Below are 16,622 nucleotides of genomic sequence, written 5' to 3' on the forward strand. Positions count from 1 at the left end.
AATTATCTCTATTAAAAATTTCAAAATAATTGTTATTTCTAAATATTACCATCTAATCTACATTTTATCCTTGTTATAATTTCAATCCTCTTTTACACTCCTCCACTGTATAAAACTTAAAAAGACATACTTAAAAAAAACTGATAATCTTTCTTTTTATGCTTTTTTTTCTTGTTACCAGTGCATCTGTGGTTCCATGCCGTGCAGGGTTGCATTTAGAGTGCGTTTAACACATTGTATTGTATTATATTGTATTATATTATTTTAATACATGTGTATTATATTATGTTATATTGCATTAGCATTATATTATAACAATGATGTATAATATTTAGTGCTATATTGTACTATATTAATTTCTAATTATGCTATGTTTGGTGTTGCATCGTATTGTGTTATTTTTTGTGATAATTTAAATTATATATTTAGAAAATAATATTTATTAGTACTTAGTACATGTAATACATTTTATTTGAAATATTTTTTTTTTCATCATACCAATATACCCGGATAAGAGACGGTTTATAAAATTGAAAATTGAAAAAACATTGGCTAAATCCGACCAAAATAAAATCAAAGTACCCCATGTGTGCTGAAATGCTCTTTCTCTTATTATTATTATTATTATTTAAAAAAAGCTTGTACTTTGCAAAAAAATTGGCTAAGGAAAACAAAGACCATTAAGTTTGCTTGTCTATTTTTCCTTTTCATAAAAAAAAAAAGAATAATGTCCAATTTCAATTTAGACATAAGAAGTCGTCTATTTGTCAACAAAATTACATCAAATACTTCAAATTTTAAATTTTTGTAGGCAAGTCGAAGATGAGACATTGTTTGTCATTTTACAAGGTAATGACATGACGTTTCCCTTATTTATGATGGAATGACATTCATTTACATAAACGACAATGTGTGAATAGAATGTGCTCGCACATATTGTTTATATCGTTTGGACTTTTTATCGAAATGACATGTCATTTATCTTATCTATGAGCAAACAACACGACATATGTGTACCTCATCCTAAAACGACAGGTCATATAATAGTTAGATTTCATGTGATTTTTAAGGAAAATAAGAGATTGTTTGTTTCTTAACAATTAATAATAACAAGCTATTCAATTATTCATATATTTTTACATATTTGGTTTCTCCAACATTGAAAATAAGTTGTTTTCATGTTTGGTAAACTCTTTAATTTGAAAATCACACTCAAATACAAATACACATTATGTAAAAAAAAAAAAAGCACATGTATTACAGTATTTGTGTGTATATAAGAAAATGATCCCTTGGCCTCTCGTTAGGTTTACTCAAAATTTGGTCCAATATATAAATATCATACATGATACATGCGGGTAATACATTTTATTTGAAATATTTATTTATTTATTTTTTTCATTACACTAGTATATGTGGATAGGCCATTCATAAAATTGAAAATCAAAAGACTAGCTAAATTGGACCAAAATAAAATCAAAGTAACTCATTTATGCCGAAATGCCCTATCTCTCTCTTTTTTTTTAATTGTACTTTGCAAAAAATTGCCCCAAAAAAAAGACAATTACATTTGCTTTTCCTATTTTTCCTTTTAAAAAAATGAATAATGTAAAATTCCACGTTAGATATGACATGTAGTATATTGTCAACGGTATTATATCAAATATTTAATATTTAAAAAATTTATGGAGTCGAAAATGACACGCCGTTTGTCATTATACTAGGAAACGACATGATGCTTCTTAATCTAAAGTCGGAACAACATGTCATTCTCCTCATTTACATAAACGGAAAATCATAAATAGTATGCACTGGCACATAATATTTATGATACATCCTTTGGAGTTTCCACGTAACCGATATATCATTTATCCCATCAACGTGTAAACGACATGTCATATTTGTTATTCACCCTGCAATGACAGGACATACAATATGTTGAATTCCACGTTATTTTTAAGGGAAGTAAGAGATCGTTTATTTCTTAACAATTAGATAGAATAATAAGCTATTTCAATTATATTTTTTTTTTTACACGTTTGTTTTATCTAACACTAAAAATAAGTTATTTATATATTCTTTGTATATATATGTTGTGCTTTATATATGAACTTGATCCCTTGGCCTCTCGCTTACTCAAAACTTGGTCTAATAATATAAAAATGTAGATGATACATGTAATACATTTTATTTGAAATAGTTATTTTTTTGTAACATTAATATACGTGGATAGAGAGACTATTCATAAAATCAAAATCGAAAGACCATAAGTCAAACTAGACCAAAATAAAATCAAAGTAGCCATTTGTCTCGAAATGCCCTTTCTTTCATTATTTATTTATTGTTTTTCTAAAAAAAACTTGTACTTTGCAAAAAAAATTGACAAAAAAGGACCATTAACATTAGGTTTGCTTTTCTATTTTTTCCTTTTTTAAAACATGAATATAATAAAATTTCATTTTAGACATGACAAGTCGTTTATTTGTCAATGACATTGCATCAAATGTTTTTATTTTAAAAATTTATTGGCAAATCAAGGATGACATGTTGTTTGTTATTATGAAACAATAGAATGTTTTTGTTTCTTAATTTAGAATGACATGTCATCCTCTAGTTTACATAAACGACAAAGAATAGATAGTATGCGCTGGTGCATACAATCTATGATATGGATTTCCATAGAAATGACATGTCATTTACCTTATTGATGCTTAAATAACATGACGGATTTATATTTCACCCTCCGACAATAGGTCATAGAATATGTTGGAGTCCATGTGATTTTTTAGAAAAGTTAGAGATCGTTTGTTTCTTAGCAATTAAATAGAATAATATATAAGCTATTTCAATTATTCATATAGATGACATGACATAATTGTACTTCACCCTCCAGCACAGGTCATATAATATGTTGGAGCCCACATATTTTTTAAAAAGTAAGAGATCATTTGTTTCTTAGCAATTAAATAGAATAATATACAAGCTATTTTAATTATTCATATTTTTTTACATGTTTGTATCTCCAACACTGAAATTAAGTTATTTGTATATTTGATAAAATCTTTCATTTGAAAACCAACCTTAAATATGAATTCACATTATGTTTAAAAAAAAATGTACATGTATTTTTGTGTTTATATATATTGAACTTTATATACAAAAATTATCCCTTGGCCTCTCCTCAAGCTCACTTAAAACTTGATCCAATAATATAAAAATTGCATATGATACATGTAATACATTTTATTTGAAATATTTATTATGTTATTACACTAATATATGTGGATAGAAGGACTGTTTATAAAATTGAAAATCGAAAGAACATTAGTTAAACCAAACCAAATAAAATCAAAGTGGCCTATTTGTGCCGAAATGCCCTTTCTCTTATCATTTATTTAAAAAACAAATTGTAATTAATGCAAAAAATTGACAAGAAAGAGACCATTAAATTTGTTTTTCTATTTTTCTTAAAAAAACAGAATAATGTAAAATTTCACTTTAGATATCACAAACTGTCTATTTGTCCACAACATTAAATCAAATATTTCAAATTTTAAAAATTTGCAGCACGTGAAAGATGGCACATTGTTTATCATTTTACTAGGAAATGGCATTACTTTTTCTATATTTACGTCGGGATGACATGTCACCCTCCTCATTTACATAAAGGACAAAGTATAAATCGTATCCAATGCAAACTATTTACAGTACATCGTTTGGACTTTCCATTTGAAAGAACATGTCATTTATCTTATTGATGCTTCGACGACACATCTGATTTATACTTCACCCTGCAACGATTGATCATATTATATATTGGATTCTACGTGATTTTTAATGAAAGTAAGAGATTATTTGTTTCTTATCAATTTTGTAAAATAAAGGCTTAACTAGAGTTTTGAATGCCTCCTGAGTGTTGGGCTAGTTATGGATTTGCTTAATTTGGGCCCATAATAACCCAAGTTCGAATAAGACTAGTGATTAGTGCTTATTGACAAAGTTTCTCATTCCCTTTTTTTTTGTGTTTAAAAAAAAAATAAAATTGATGAAGTAAATAGTTGCTTAGTTACATTAATGGTTAATTGTCCCATTCCCTCTTCCTCTCCCAGGCACCCCACTTCCCACCACAATAAACGTGTGGTGTTTGCTTGAAGTAATTAATTTATATTCAAGGTAATTTTTTTTTTTCAAGAAATATGTCAACTAATTAATTAAAAACAAACCTTAAACATCATTCTTAGTCATTTAATTATTTATCTATTAGAAAACGAGAATAGACTTTTCCTAATTTAATATAAGCCTATAACAATTGAAAACGATGGGTAATAGAAATAAAAGTAAAATGAAAAGATAACAAAAAGAAAAGCTAAAGCAAAAGCAAAAGCTGAAAGGTAAAAAAATTAATTTGAAAACTCGGACCACGATGAGGAAGCAAGATTGGACTTCTGTCCTTTTAATTATTTCCACTAACTAAATAACGAAATTCTTTTCACTTTCACGATAGGAGATATCAAAATTCGAAAACACTTCCACCACACTTTCATCAACTTGCTTGTTTCATTTTGCCTCCAATTGTTATGAACACTGAAATTAAATATGTATGATTGATTTGTTAATTACCAATGAAAGAACGCCCATCTAAAGTTTATTTATTTTTTATTTAAAATAATTATGAAGGCAAAAGCTAATTAAATTTTTTAGTTCTTATCTCTTTTAAAATTTGTATTCGGGTGGCAATCAAGTAAAACTTATTCAAAAACACCTAATCAAGCCCCTAGGAGGCTAGGACCTAACCAATGTTTTAATATATGTGGCTTGTGAAAAAAGTATGATCGATCCCCTAGACACGCTTCATTGATCTTTATGTCATGTTTGTACTTTGTTATGTTTATCAAGGTATTAAAGTATAAAAAGAAACTCTAAAAAATTTATTATAATCCTTTATTCAATCTCACAAGGCTTTTCAAATTAATTTTTTCTATCCTCTGAATTTGAAAATTTAATCATAAATTTCTCAAAGAAATACTATAGTCGTTAACTGTAGGAATATATATGCCAATTAAGAAGAAAGTACTAACAGGAAATTAGATTTAAAAAAAAATTTGTAGCAATAAACTAAGTACATTCAATTAATATTAATATTGATAATTAAATGGAAAACATTAGCATTTAATCTCGTAACAAGCATGTCTTAGAACAAGTTAAACTCCAGGAAGGATTGTGATATTATTTTGTTACGGTGAATTCTTGACTACAGTAACATTTTACAGGGCAAAATGAATACAAGAGCAAGGAATTAATATATATAATCATAGACATATACAAAATAAAATCCAAGTAAAATACTAAAGCAAGTGTAATAACCGATTTAATTGCAGCAGTGCTGCTGATCAATCGAAATTCTTCTGTAGCAGATTCACGGGATTAATCTTACAAGCTTTGGGGGGGTTGGTGTTGGGGGGGGGGGGGGGGGGGTCGTTCTTTTGTCGAAAAATTCCTTTGGAGTGGTGGGAAAGCATCAATAACTCTTTATATATTTGACGCGAATAAAGCTGAAAAGAAAAGAAGAAACAGGCAACGAAAAGAAAACCTTATATGTGAATTTGTAAACCCTAGCTACCTAGCTCCTAGTACTACCAAGACCAAATTAGAAAATTTATTAATTAATTTCAAGAACAGAAATAATTGGAGAAAGATATCACAGTCAGTCAACTTATCTGAAAAGGAAAAAATAATATCTTATTAATTAATTAAAGAAAGATTTTCAGCTCATATCCAGAGTGATGAATGTCTTCTTCTTCTCTTCTTACCTTTTCCGTTTTCTCCTCAAATGGGTTGAGTTTGTAACAATCCATATCTCAATATTATATCACCATCACATATCCCACATTTTTTAACGGTATAAAAGAAAACATAGGATACGAAAGAAGAATGGTAAAAAATGGGACAAATTTAGATACAAAACTCAAGAGGAATATGATGCTTTGAAAAGTCTTTGCATGCATTTATACCACATAGATTTTAGAATCAAGAAGCGAAAGGAATATGGAAAGTTGATGCTCACATACAGCTATGGATCTCCTAATGGTAAGTAATGAAACCTGTTTTCAAATTCAAATCACGTTTATTTTTACAGCTCTTTCTGTGTTGACTTTATTTCCGTGATTTAGGGTGTACTGAGAATACGTACACAAAAAAAAAAAAAAAGCTTTTGACAAAGTTAGTACAAATAAAAACATGTGACGGAAATAAAATATACAATCTCTCTACAATTCAAAGCGAAAACAGTTCATCATCGACTTTAGAACATTAACAATTTTGATCACTAACAAAAAGATTTAAAACAAAAGGATCAACTTATATAGCTAATTATGAATGAACATGCAAACATAAAATACAAAAAAACAAAAAGCATTAAATTTGTAAGCGCAGTTTGTATTGTCCAGTATTATTGTTCATGCATATAAAGAGAAAGGGAAGGAAGAATAGTATGCTTGGCTCCTCGTACGCCACCAGCAACGGCCAATCTCCGGCAGATTGTCGTCTGCTTGCGGCATACAGGGAGCCAGGCATAACCCATTAATTTCACCTTCTTTAGAAACCTTTATTTTTGTATATATCCTCTTGACACGTCTATTCATTCACTTAAGACTTGATCTTTGCTGTCTCTTTAAGAATGAAATATAAAGAGAGAAAAAGAGGTAGATATAGAGAGGAGAAGGAGAGAGGGAGAGAGGGAGAGGGATCACTGGCTGAGATGTCTATGGAGTCTCCTTTATATAGAACTTATAGGTGCCTAGGTGGGGAATTAAGAGTGGATTTTGTTACCATAAAAAATGAATCCCTCGATATGCACTTTCCATAAAAAAATGTTATAAAAAATGATTATTTCTCAAAATTGATGTTTAAATTTAAATGTAATCCCAGTAGGAATATTGAAGCAACCGCATCCGCATATCGCACACCAACCACCACATATACACCACCTAATAATCAGAACTAGAAATAAAGTTAACGAGTTAGCAAATAATATATATATATATATATCGATACATGGTGAGATAATAAGTAATATGCAATATACATGTCCAGAGAGAGAGAGAGAGAGAGCTCTTGAGTATTTACTGTGTAATTCTAATACACCTTTTTTTATTTATTAGAATTTATTTGTTTACACAGGGATTTTAGACTTTTAGGATGACATTAGTCACCCCACGAGAAGAAAATAATGGTCCCCCACCTTTCTTTTTCTTTCTCTCCTCCATACATGCATAATTCTCATTTTCTTTTTCAAAACAAAAAAGCAAACACAGCACAGCAGGCAAATTTGAATGCATTGGAAGTGCTTTAATTCATTTCTTTAGTTACCAAAGTGGGAATGCTTTTTCCCTTTTGGAGCCAATACAATTTTGTCGGTGTGAGTTCTATACATGGCATTGGAGGAGTTTCACATAATATCAGGCCGGATTCTTTTAATTTACTTTTACCAAACAAATGCCACTCTCTCAAACGAAACCTACCCGCACTATTTTGCCCCTTCGTGTTTCCACTTTCTTTGTTCTTTTACTTGTCTCTCTTGTCTTGCATTGCTCTTTAAATTTAATGCAATTTCATAGAACAATCACAATTTAGCAGACATGATAGTGACGGCCTTCGTTTTCCATAAATTTGGTATTTTAAATGCTTAAGCAAACTTGATATTTGTAACGTCTTAAGTTGCTTTCTCAAACATTAATAAAATTTCTCGAAAAACTATTAAGAAGTAAAGTTCATCACGTCTTTTCTAAAACAACTGGGAAATTATTCACTAACCACCTATTTTTTTGGGGATTTTTCAAAAATACACAATTTTTTTCGGCTGAATTCCACTTGAAGTTACATTATTTTGCATTTATCCATCTCCATCTTCAAACTGTTAAAATAACTAACGGAATTTTATATAAATGACTTTATTACCCTTAAATGTAAAAGGTAAATTATCCACCGACCACCTGATTTTTTAAGATATTTTTAAAAATACACAATTCTTAATTTTTTTTTTCTGAACTCCATTTGAAGTTATATTGTTTTGTACTTATCCACTTATGTATCGTTGTGAAATGACAATTTTACCTTTATGATGTCAGTAAATTTCTAACAGTGTTATAACGAGAGTGGACCAATGAAAAAAATGCTAAATTTAAGTGGAGCGCTGTAAAAAAAAAGATTTGTGTATTTTTTTAAAAAATAAAAAATAGGTAGTCGGTGGATAATTTCCCAAAACAAAATTAGGTTTACGTTGGAATCTTATTAAATCGGTCCAAGCAAATTTAGGGTTAAGCAGTTAACTAATAAATCATATTAGCAAATTTAGCATTTTTTTATTTATAGTTTATGCTATGCACATGCATGGGGATGCATGGGGATGGATACTATTAATTAGTTGATGTTAACAATTCAGTTGGTAGGTACATTCTGTAAGGCTTTTCCTAGATTTCTAGACCATTTTGTATTGTTAGAGAAATGTCAATCAAAGGAACAACACAATCACATGGCAGGCATGCAACTCAGAGGGTGACTTTTCACTTTAAATTCTTCTAGGTCAAAGATCAACAACAGCTTCCATGATTAACTTTCACTTTGGTGCTTAACACTTTGATCATTATATTAACTTTATTTGGACAGGGAAAATCTTCATGTAGGACCCGTTTTCTGCAGTGGTCGGTCCGTTTACATGATCTTTATCTGCTTCATTTCCGCCGATGATGAGTTTTCTGGTTTTCGGTTGTTGCTTGATATATGATTGATCATGATGTTGCCCACGTTCTTTTAGAAAATTTGCACAATCACAGCACACAAATATTACACTTTTAACAGCGCATGAGCATACATGAAGCTGTGGAAAAGTGCCCGTCATTCACTTATGCAGTCAGCGACTCGATTCCACATTAAAGAATAAAAGTACAATTGGGAAAATTAGGGTTTACTAGTCCTCACTTGTATAAGCTCATGCAGTCCCGTAAGAAAATAAATATAAGCCATATTTCTAATTTGAGCCTAAATTGATGAGGGTTTATTACTTTGGCCTTGGTAAGGATAAAAATGTTTATCTCTTTACCTGCAGGTTTTACGAACTGTTGCAGTTCATAGAACTTTACTACTTCGACGGTGGCCCCCCTAGAGGCCTAGAATCCCAATTCTGGCTTTGTCCCTGTTTATGCGTGAGAGTATGATGATCCCACAAGTCACGGCTCTCGTGTGCACAGTCTACACAACCCATCTCATGATTAAGATATACTAGAGTTATATTTATCCAGAAATAATATCACTAAATATGATTCACTGAAATGGCTCATAAACTTAATTTATGAAACTAACCAAAATAAGCTTACCAAAAAGTAATTCAACTACTTAATTTACACTAATCACGTGTTAATAACATTTAACCGTAAAACATGGCAATGATTATTCAATGGAAATCTACACGACACTTTCCTCAAAATTGTTAATGAAAGAGTAATGGTTTTGCTAAAGAGTCTTAGAATTATAGGAATGCTTTTAAAAGGATTTTTTTTTTAATGAATTTATAGAAAACATTTTGGATACTTTTGCTAAAGAGTAACACTATACTTCTTAACTAGTATTCAACTATTATCATGAGTTCTCTATAGCATTTATTCATTGGATTGTCTATCAAAGTAATAAGTAATTTTATAGGTTATAAAATTCATGATTTAAGAGATTATTGACACATAGGGTGCGTTTGGGATTGAGGTTGGACAATTATAACTTAAAAGATACAGCAGTAAAGTGTTTGGTAAACACTAATAACTATAACTTAAAAGTTATGTTAATATAATTTTTTACTTGTATAATGAAGAATATATTATATCTTTAATAATTTTATCAAAATTATTATTTAAAATTTATATTTACTTTATATTATTAATTTTTGTTTCATAGTTACAGTTTTTTTTTTTCACAAGAGCTGCAACTTAAAAACTACAGCACCTCAATATCAAACGCACCCATAACACTTGAAATTTAAATACTGAAATAATAGAAGGGAACTTGAGTATTCTAATAATTAAAATTGACGATTTCATTCTTATCCTTATAATTCATTTTCATAATTTATTTTGCTTTCCCTTTTCGAGCGTGACACAAGTAAACTAATCTTATCTACCTAAAAGGAGAGCTTTTGCTAGCATAGCAAGTTAGCAACATAATTATTAGTTGATTTTATTTGAATTCATTAGTTTTTATACTTGCTAATTAAGAACCGAAATTGCTTATCTTGAAATAAATGATGCTTTATTCCGTAATTAATTTTAAATGTAACCCTGCATTGTGGGTTTTTGTCAAAATTTTGTAAATTTTTTTTGTTGAAGTCATAAAATCATTAAAAAAAAAGAATTAATTGATCAGCAGTACCAATGTTATATCTTGTAATGGCTTCACACACCTTTACTCATTATACTGTCACTATTTTTTAATCAATAACAGAAGCAATTATCATTTTTCCCATAATTAAAAGATTCCAGAGATCGGAGTGATTTTATTACGCATATAATCAAATAATATTTTACAGACGTGATATCGTATGCTTTGTGGAACACTGAAAAAGTAAATCTCATTAATCTTTAGCCGAACACGTGTCTGACTTAATTTTTACTTTCAGCGATGAAAGCGACTGGAACTCAGAAAGCCGGAAAACAACAACTGAGCCGAACAATGATCAATATCCATTGAACAAAGCGAATAAATAATATTTGGCAAAAGGTTTTCTCAATTTCGGGTCCATCCACGTAATTTCTTTGGATTTATGTTTAATTCTTCCACCGCTCATAATCATTTTACCAGCATTATGATTAGCATCGGCCTGAAAGTTAATTGATAAAATAAGCTAAGCTAGAGCTAGAGCTAGAGTTTTGACTGACACCAGAAATCTGAGACAAAGAATCCTCTGGAAAAGCTAACAGTGCTTCGTTTTTTTTGGTCAAAAGATAGAATTCAAAAGACAGCAACTTTCTAACCGAATGATTAAAGGCTAAACCAGCAATTCAAAAACACTATTATTGTTTAACATTATCTTATTTTATATACTATGATTGCTTGTACAGTAATACTGTAACACCCTAGGCGAATTCCACATCGGCAAAGCACGAGAGAGATGCTGGGTTTATAAGGGGTGATCCACACCTTAATTGGCAAGACGCATTTTGGGGTGTATGGGCGCCCCAAGAACAAATCCGTGCGGGCCTTGTTAAGGCCCAAAGCGGACAATATCTTGTCAGGTCTGGGTTGGGTCATGACAAATACTGGTTCAATTGATTATCTTTTTTTGGACAAAATCATGCTGTGTGGGGATAAAAGATTTCTCAAGTTATGCTGTCCATTCATTAAAGAGGAAAAAAATAGTTAATGAATAATGAGTTTGAGTTTAAATTTTGCATGGTAAATTACCTTTATATTACTTGTAATCTTTGCCATTGAAAACTAATGATTTTTTGTTTCTATTTTTCGGTCTGGTTTAATCCCGATACATAATTAACTATTCATTTAAAATCTTATCAAATTTCGTTTGTTAAATTATTTTTTCTTCCCTTTGTCTATGGGTCATCTCCCTGGTGGCCCATTGAAAGTTTTCTCGCATTGAGCCGACGGTGCTCTCTGTTTATGATCCACAATTTATGGGCCCACAGATGTCTGTGTTTATGATCCACAATTCTAAATACACCCGTTGGTATTTTAATCACGCCTATGCAAGATACAAAAAATTATTGGAGCCCACAGAGTTGAGAGGGCAATGAGTCCATTATCTGGGGTGTCTTTCGAAGTGTCCTTTTATTTATTTATTTTATTTTTTTGTTACAACGCTTAGTTCATAGTCCAATGTCGCAATCAAAATACAAATTTTTGAGTGACATGAAATTTTCTTGGTTTCGTAGGAAAAGCTGGTGGAAAGAGAGGGAAACTTTTGTTTGTTGGGCAGCAGTCCGAGGTGACAATATCTACGTAGAGCCACAACGGCGGAGCCTGCAAAGATTCGATGGCTGTCCTCTTCTCCATCTGCCGTCCAATGCCCTCCTCAAATCTACCACCATCAATACCACTACTTGTTTCCTCTGCTTTCTCCTCTTCATTCTTCAGTCTCTGAGCAACTTAACATGAAGTCCCACCGAGTTACCGCTCAGGTTTTGTTCATAACTGTGCCAGCTTTTATTTATTGTTACTACTTTTTGATAAGAATTTGTGTCAGCTTTGATGTTATAACTTAATGCTAATACTATCGTTTGATCCTGTATAGCTAGTTATGTTTGGACCCATAGTGATTGCAGCAAGCAATGGACTGTGTCTTTGGTCCTTTAATCTTTTTTTTCTGGCTTGTTAAAGCTTAGTATTATTCATTGCGGGGAGAAACTTCCTTGTAACAGACTAATAGTTGTATACGTGTCACAACAGTCACAAGTTGTGTTTTATATATAGGTCACAAGTTCTTCGCCATCATAAGTTTATCGTTGCATGTAAGAACTTATGCTTTAACTAGGCAGTCTAAAAACAAGAATTGGGATGTGTAGCGAATATATTCCGGGAACTGTAATGAAAAACTTATGACGGGTCACGGTTGTAATATATAACTGTTGTAAGGTGGAAAAACTGTTGTAAGCTTTTAAGTGGGTTAATAACTTGCCAATGTCGAGTGTTGGAAACGATGATAGGTGAGGTGCCGCCAGACTGATTTTGATTGGACTTACTGAGGGGCGTAATTTGAACTTGTGTGACTGAGCCATTGTTTCTGATCTTCAATGGATGCAATTAACATTGCAAGTTTAATCTTAGATAAGGCTCAACCAATGGGCTCTAGTTAAGTTCAATTTCTCTGTATGCTTGAGTTGGGGTAAGTAATTTCTGTGATGGTCTATATTTTGGTTTACAGGATAAATATGTTCATGGGGAGGATCCGTATTTTGATGGTCTGTTAAGAGGTGATGGCACCATAAAGCATCAAGCTTCTAACCCCATCTTTCGAGGAAGTGCCAACAGTGGGAAGATTTACCGTTCCACATCTGATATTGGTGAGACAAGACATAAGACATTTGATTTAGATGTAACTGAGAAGCCCTTGGCCACAACATTTGAAGATTCAGTTTCTGATATTAATCTAGAACCTTTTGGGCCGTCTTCGCCTGGGATATTTTCAAAGATTGCAAAAAGAAGTTCGTTTTCATTCCCAAGCGATCATTTGGAGGACTCTAGCTTTGATATAGGTGGTGATCTGAGTAATTCAATTAAGGAGCCAATTCCCAGAAATTTGAAAGCACTTGAACAGTATGGTACTTTAGATTTGATGTTACCTGCATTTGCGAAATCATATAGCACAAAGAGAACTAAACCAAACTTGTCAAAGATTCCACTTCCTCAGTCTGCAGCATCTTTCTATAATGGGTTTTCACCTCAAATGGAAATTGTGGAATCATGTGAAAGCATTAACAGGCTTAATTCATATCTCAAAGCCAGAAAGGATGAAGTCAGTGCAGGTGTCCCTGGAAGATTATTACATGTTGTAATTGGACAAGATGTCTGTGGTAATCTCCCTTAATCAACCGTGAACTTTTTTAAAATTCTTCATGTCTGTGGTAAGATGCCTAGTGTGTATGTGATCCATATGTGAATCAATCATGAGGAGAATGTTGTGGGATACATGCAGATGTTGGATCACTTGCATCAACCTTCATGTATGCCTTCTACTTAAACCTAGTACAAGAAAATGAATTGTTCTGCACCGTGCCTGTCATCAACATGAAGAGAGCAGACTTAAATACTCGTGCTGAGCTTAAATGGTTGCTGGATTCATGCCAAATAGACCTGTCATCATTAATATTTGTAGATGAGGTATGTTCTAATTCTACAGCGAAATTTTTAAACTGAGGTGATCTACTTAATAATTACTCATGCCACAATTGTGATTGTGGACTTATGATTATATATTCTAACCAGTCCATGTAACTGACATTTTTTTTTTCACTTTTTCTGATGAAACGTTGAGCAGATTGATCTTTCATATTATGATCTGTTTGGAAGCCTTAAACTGGTTCTGATAAATGGTCATAAGCTCCCAACAAGACAAGAGGTAGAAATATTGGAAAAGCTTGCTTTATTTTCAGTGAGAATTTAAGAAATATTGATACTTTACTGAGATGCTCCTGGTGCAGGCTCTCAAAGATGCGGTAGTAGAAACCTTCAATTGTAGAAAGGTGTAATTAGTTAGCTCCTTGTGATTAAAATTCTTGCTTTTCTTACGATTTCAGAAATAGTGGCAGGAAATCTCTTAACATGAAGTTTCTCTTTGTTTTATAGGGTGAATCTGTATATCCTTGCGTTGAGACTGTCACCGTGGGGGAGGTATATCAAAATCTAAAACTTTCTTATCTTCACTAAGTTGTTGGGTTATCTTCTTATCTGTGCCGGATTTTATGGTTTTCTGGATGAGCACTTTTGTTATTACAAGCAAGCATTTAGCTGCCTTGTCATTATTGTTAATATGTTCCTTTGTGGTGAATGTTGATTATCCATTACACATTTGCGTGCAGGATTGCTCGTGCTGTACTGAAGTTGCTGAAAATTTTGCACTTACTTCACCTCAGATATTGGCTGGGCAAGGATTCAGCAGAATTTTGGTATTTACTGCTGAGTTCTGAGGTTTTCTGAATTTCTTGTATTGCCATTGCTTTTAGATTGTATCATCTTTTGTTTAATATGCTTGTTCAATTATTAAAACGGATTAAATGTAGGGCGTAATGTTACTTGAGCTATCTGATGGAACTTTAAATCCAGCTCGCAAGCCACATGTATGGATGCTAATGGGGGTGGAGGAGGTGGGGAGCCGTACCCCATTCCCCACCTGGTTAAAATTTTCGCCTCCACTCTTCACCTTGCTTCCTAATAAATTTAGTGGGATGGGAATGGGGAATCCCCATGTAGGGAATGATTTCCCCATCACCACCTCACTCTATATTATATATGGGATAAATGATTGCAGTAAATTAAAAATTAAATATTTAAATAAAATAATTACATATTATAAAATATTTAAATTATTTAAAAAAAATCTACAAAAGGATGAAACAGTATCTTGAAATGATATTCGAACTAAAAAATGTTTGAAGAGAGTAGCATCTTAAGGGAGAAAAAAACATAACAATGTTTAAGAGTTGAATAAGTATTATATTGTAGGATTTTATTTTAGTTATAAGTTATTTATATCAGGTAAAAATAAAATGAAAATTTATTAACCAATATTGTAATCGATAAAACAAAAAAAAAACATTCATATATAATGAGATTGGGGTGAGATGTGATGGAAAATACAAAACCAAACTCCACTTATTTAAGAATTTGAGGATTATTTTTTCCTCATTCTGTATCTCATTCTTTAAACATTATTAAAAATTCACCCCATTTGAGATGGGGGTCCAGGAATTCCAAACCCGTAGAGAATTTTGCTATCCCTAATCACACGAAGACATATAAATTTTTTAATTAATTGGATGATATATTTCATTTCTTTGGCAACAGTAATCAAAAGGGTGCCTAGAATTTTCTGTGAACAAAACCAACCAGATTGTTTAAATCAACATACTAATTTATGTTTTTCCTAATCTACTTCTTTTGTTTTATTTTACTTCGCTTTCCGTTTTAGTGGGTTACAATCCATGATAACTTGGATGAATATATGAATTCATATCTGTTCAATGTAACCCTATGTTTCCCCTTTCCACCTGATTGTTTTATTGTCTTCCTACTGTGTTCAGCTAGCTGGCATCCTGTTAGACACAGGGAACTTAACAAATACTCAATGTACCTCCAAAGACAAATACATGGCTACATTGTTGATCAATGGAGCAGGTCGTTTTGGATGCAACGGTCTTTACCAAATATGTAAGGTCTTATCTGCTTACTTCTGTTTGCGATTCAGAAGGTTTTGTATTGCTTCTTTTTTCATTTTCCTATTCTGTATACTTCTAAAGCTCATTTGTGGAGGTAAAATTAACAATCGGCAGTGAGATACTTAATGTACGACGTGTCTGACCTCAAAGTGGTGGATATTTTGCGCAAGGATTTCAAAAAGTGGAAAACAGCAGGTATGAACTTGCTGTAACCTCTGATTTTGATAATCAGAATGCATTTGAATATTGTGAATCTGTTAGAAACCATTGTATTCCAACTTCATCTTCTAGTACCGGTGATACACTGAACTCTCGATATTTATGGGGAAATGGAAAATCCTAAATTCTTAAGCTTCGTGACCAATTACTAACGTGGATATAAACACATTCTGCTTGACATTTATGTTCTATTGTCATGCTGTGGCAGGTAAACAAGACAATGTTGCTTCAAGATCAGTATTGGTTTCTCACATTGGGATGAGTTCTATTGGGATTTCCATTCAGCAGCTTCTAGCACACGAGGATGCTTCAATTCTAGAAATAAAATATTTCCAGCGTGAGTTGCCAAATCCATATCCAAATAGCATATATTAAGAATATATTCTGTCATGGAATTATTGCCGTCATCTTCTTGTGTCTTTTATGAAAAATGCACATATATCATGATATTGGGATAAAGAAAGGGCAGCATGC

At 31.8% G+C, this 16,622-nt stretch overlaps 1 protein-coding gene and 1 pseudogene across 1 annotated transcript; both read left to right on the plus strand.

The window, feature by feature from the left end:
- Positions 1–12,694: 12,694 nt before the first annotated feature.
- Positions 12,695–14,681, plus strand: LOC18051276 (annotated as a pseudogene).
- A 970-nt stretch (positions 14,682–15,651) lies between these two features.
- On the plus strand, positions 15,652–16,523 carry LOC112101055. Its single transcript, XM_024190961.1, has 3 exons — positions 15,652–15,921; positions 16,044–16,124; positions 16,357–16,523. Exons 1-3 carry the CDS (start codon positions 15,861–15,863, stop codon positions 16,521–16,523), a joined length of 309 nt encoding a protein of 102 aa, XP_024046729.1. The 5' UTR covers positions 15,652–15,860.
- The last annotated feature ends 99 nt before the right edge of the window (positions 16,524–16,622 follow it).

Source organism: Citrus clementina, unplaced genomic scaffold (genome assembly GCF_000493195.1).
Source record: "Citrus clementina cultivar Clemenules unplaced genomic scaffold, Citrus_clementina_v1.0 scaffold_2, whole genome shotgun sequence".
Lineage (NCBI taxonomy): Eukaryota > Viridiplantae > Streptophyta > Magnoliopsida > Sapindales > Rutaceae > Citrus > Citrus x clementina.

Bases quoted from the DNA above. Each gene is read 5' to 3' on its own strand.
- LOC112101055 (XM_024190961.1), top strand. From the start codon at position 15,861: ATGGCTACATTGTTGATCAATGGAGCAGGTCGTTTTGGATGCAACGGT. The intron at 15,922-16,043 runs GTAAGGTCTTAT...AACAATCGGCAG, and splicing joins CAACGGTCTTTACCAAATAT to TGAGATACTTAATGTACGAC. The intron at 16,125-16,356 runs GTATGAACTTGC...ATGCTGTGGCAG, and splicing joins CAAAAAGTGGAAAACAGCAG to GTAAACAAGACAATGTTGCT.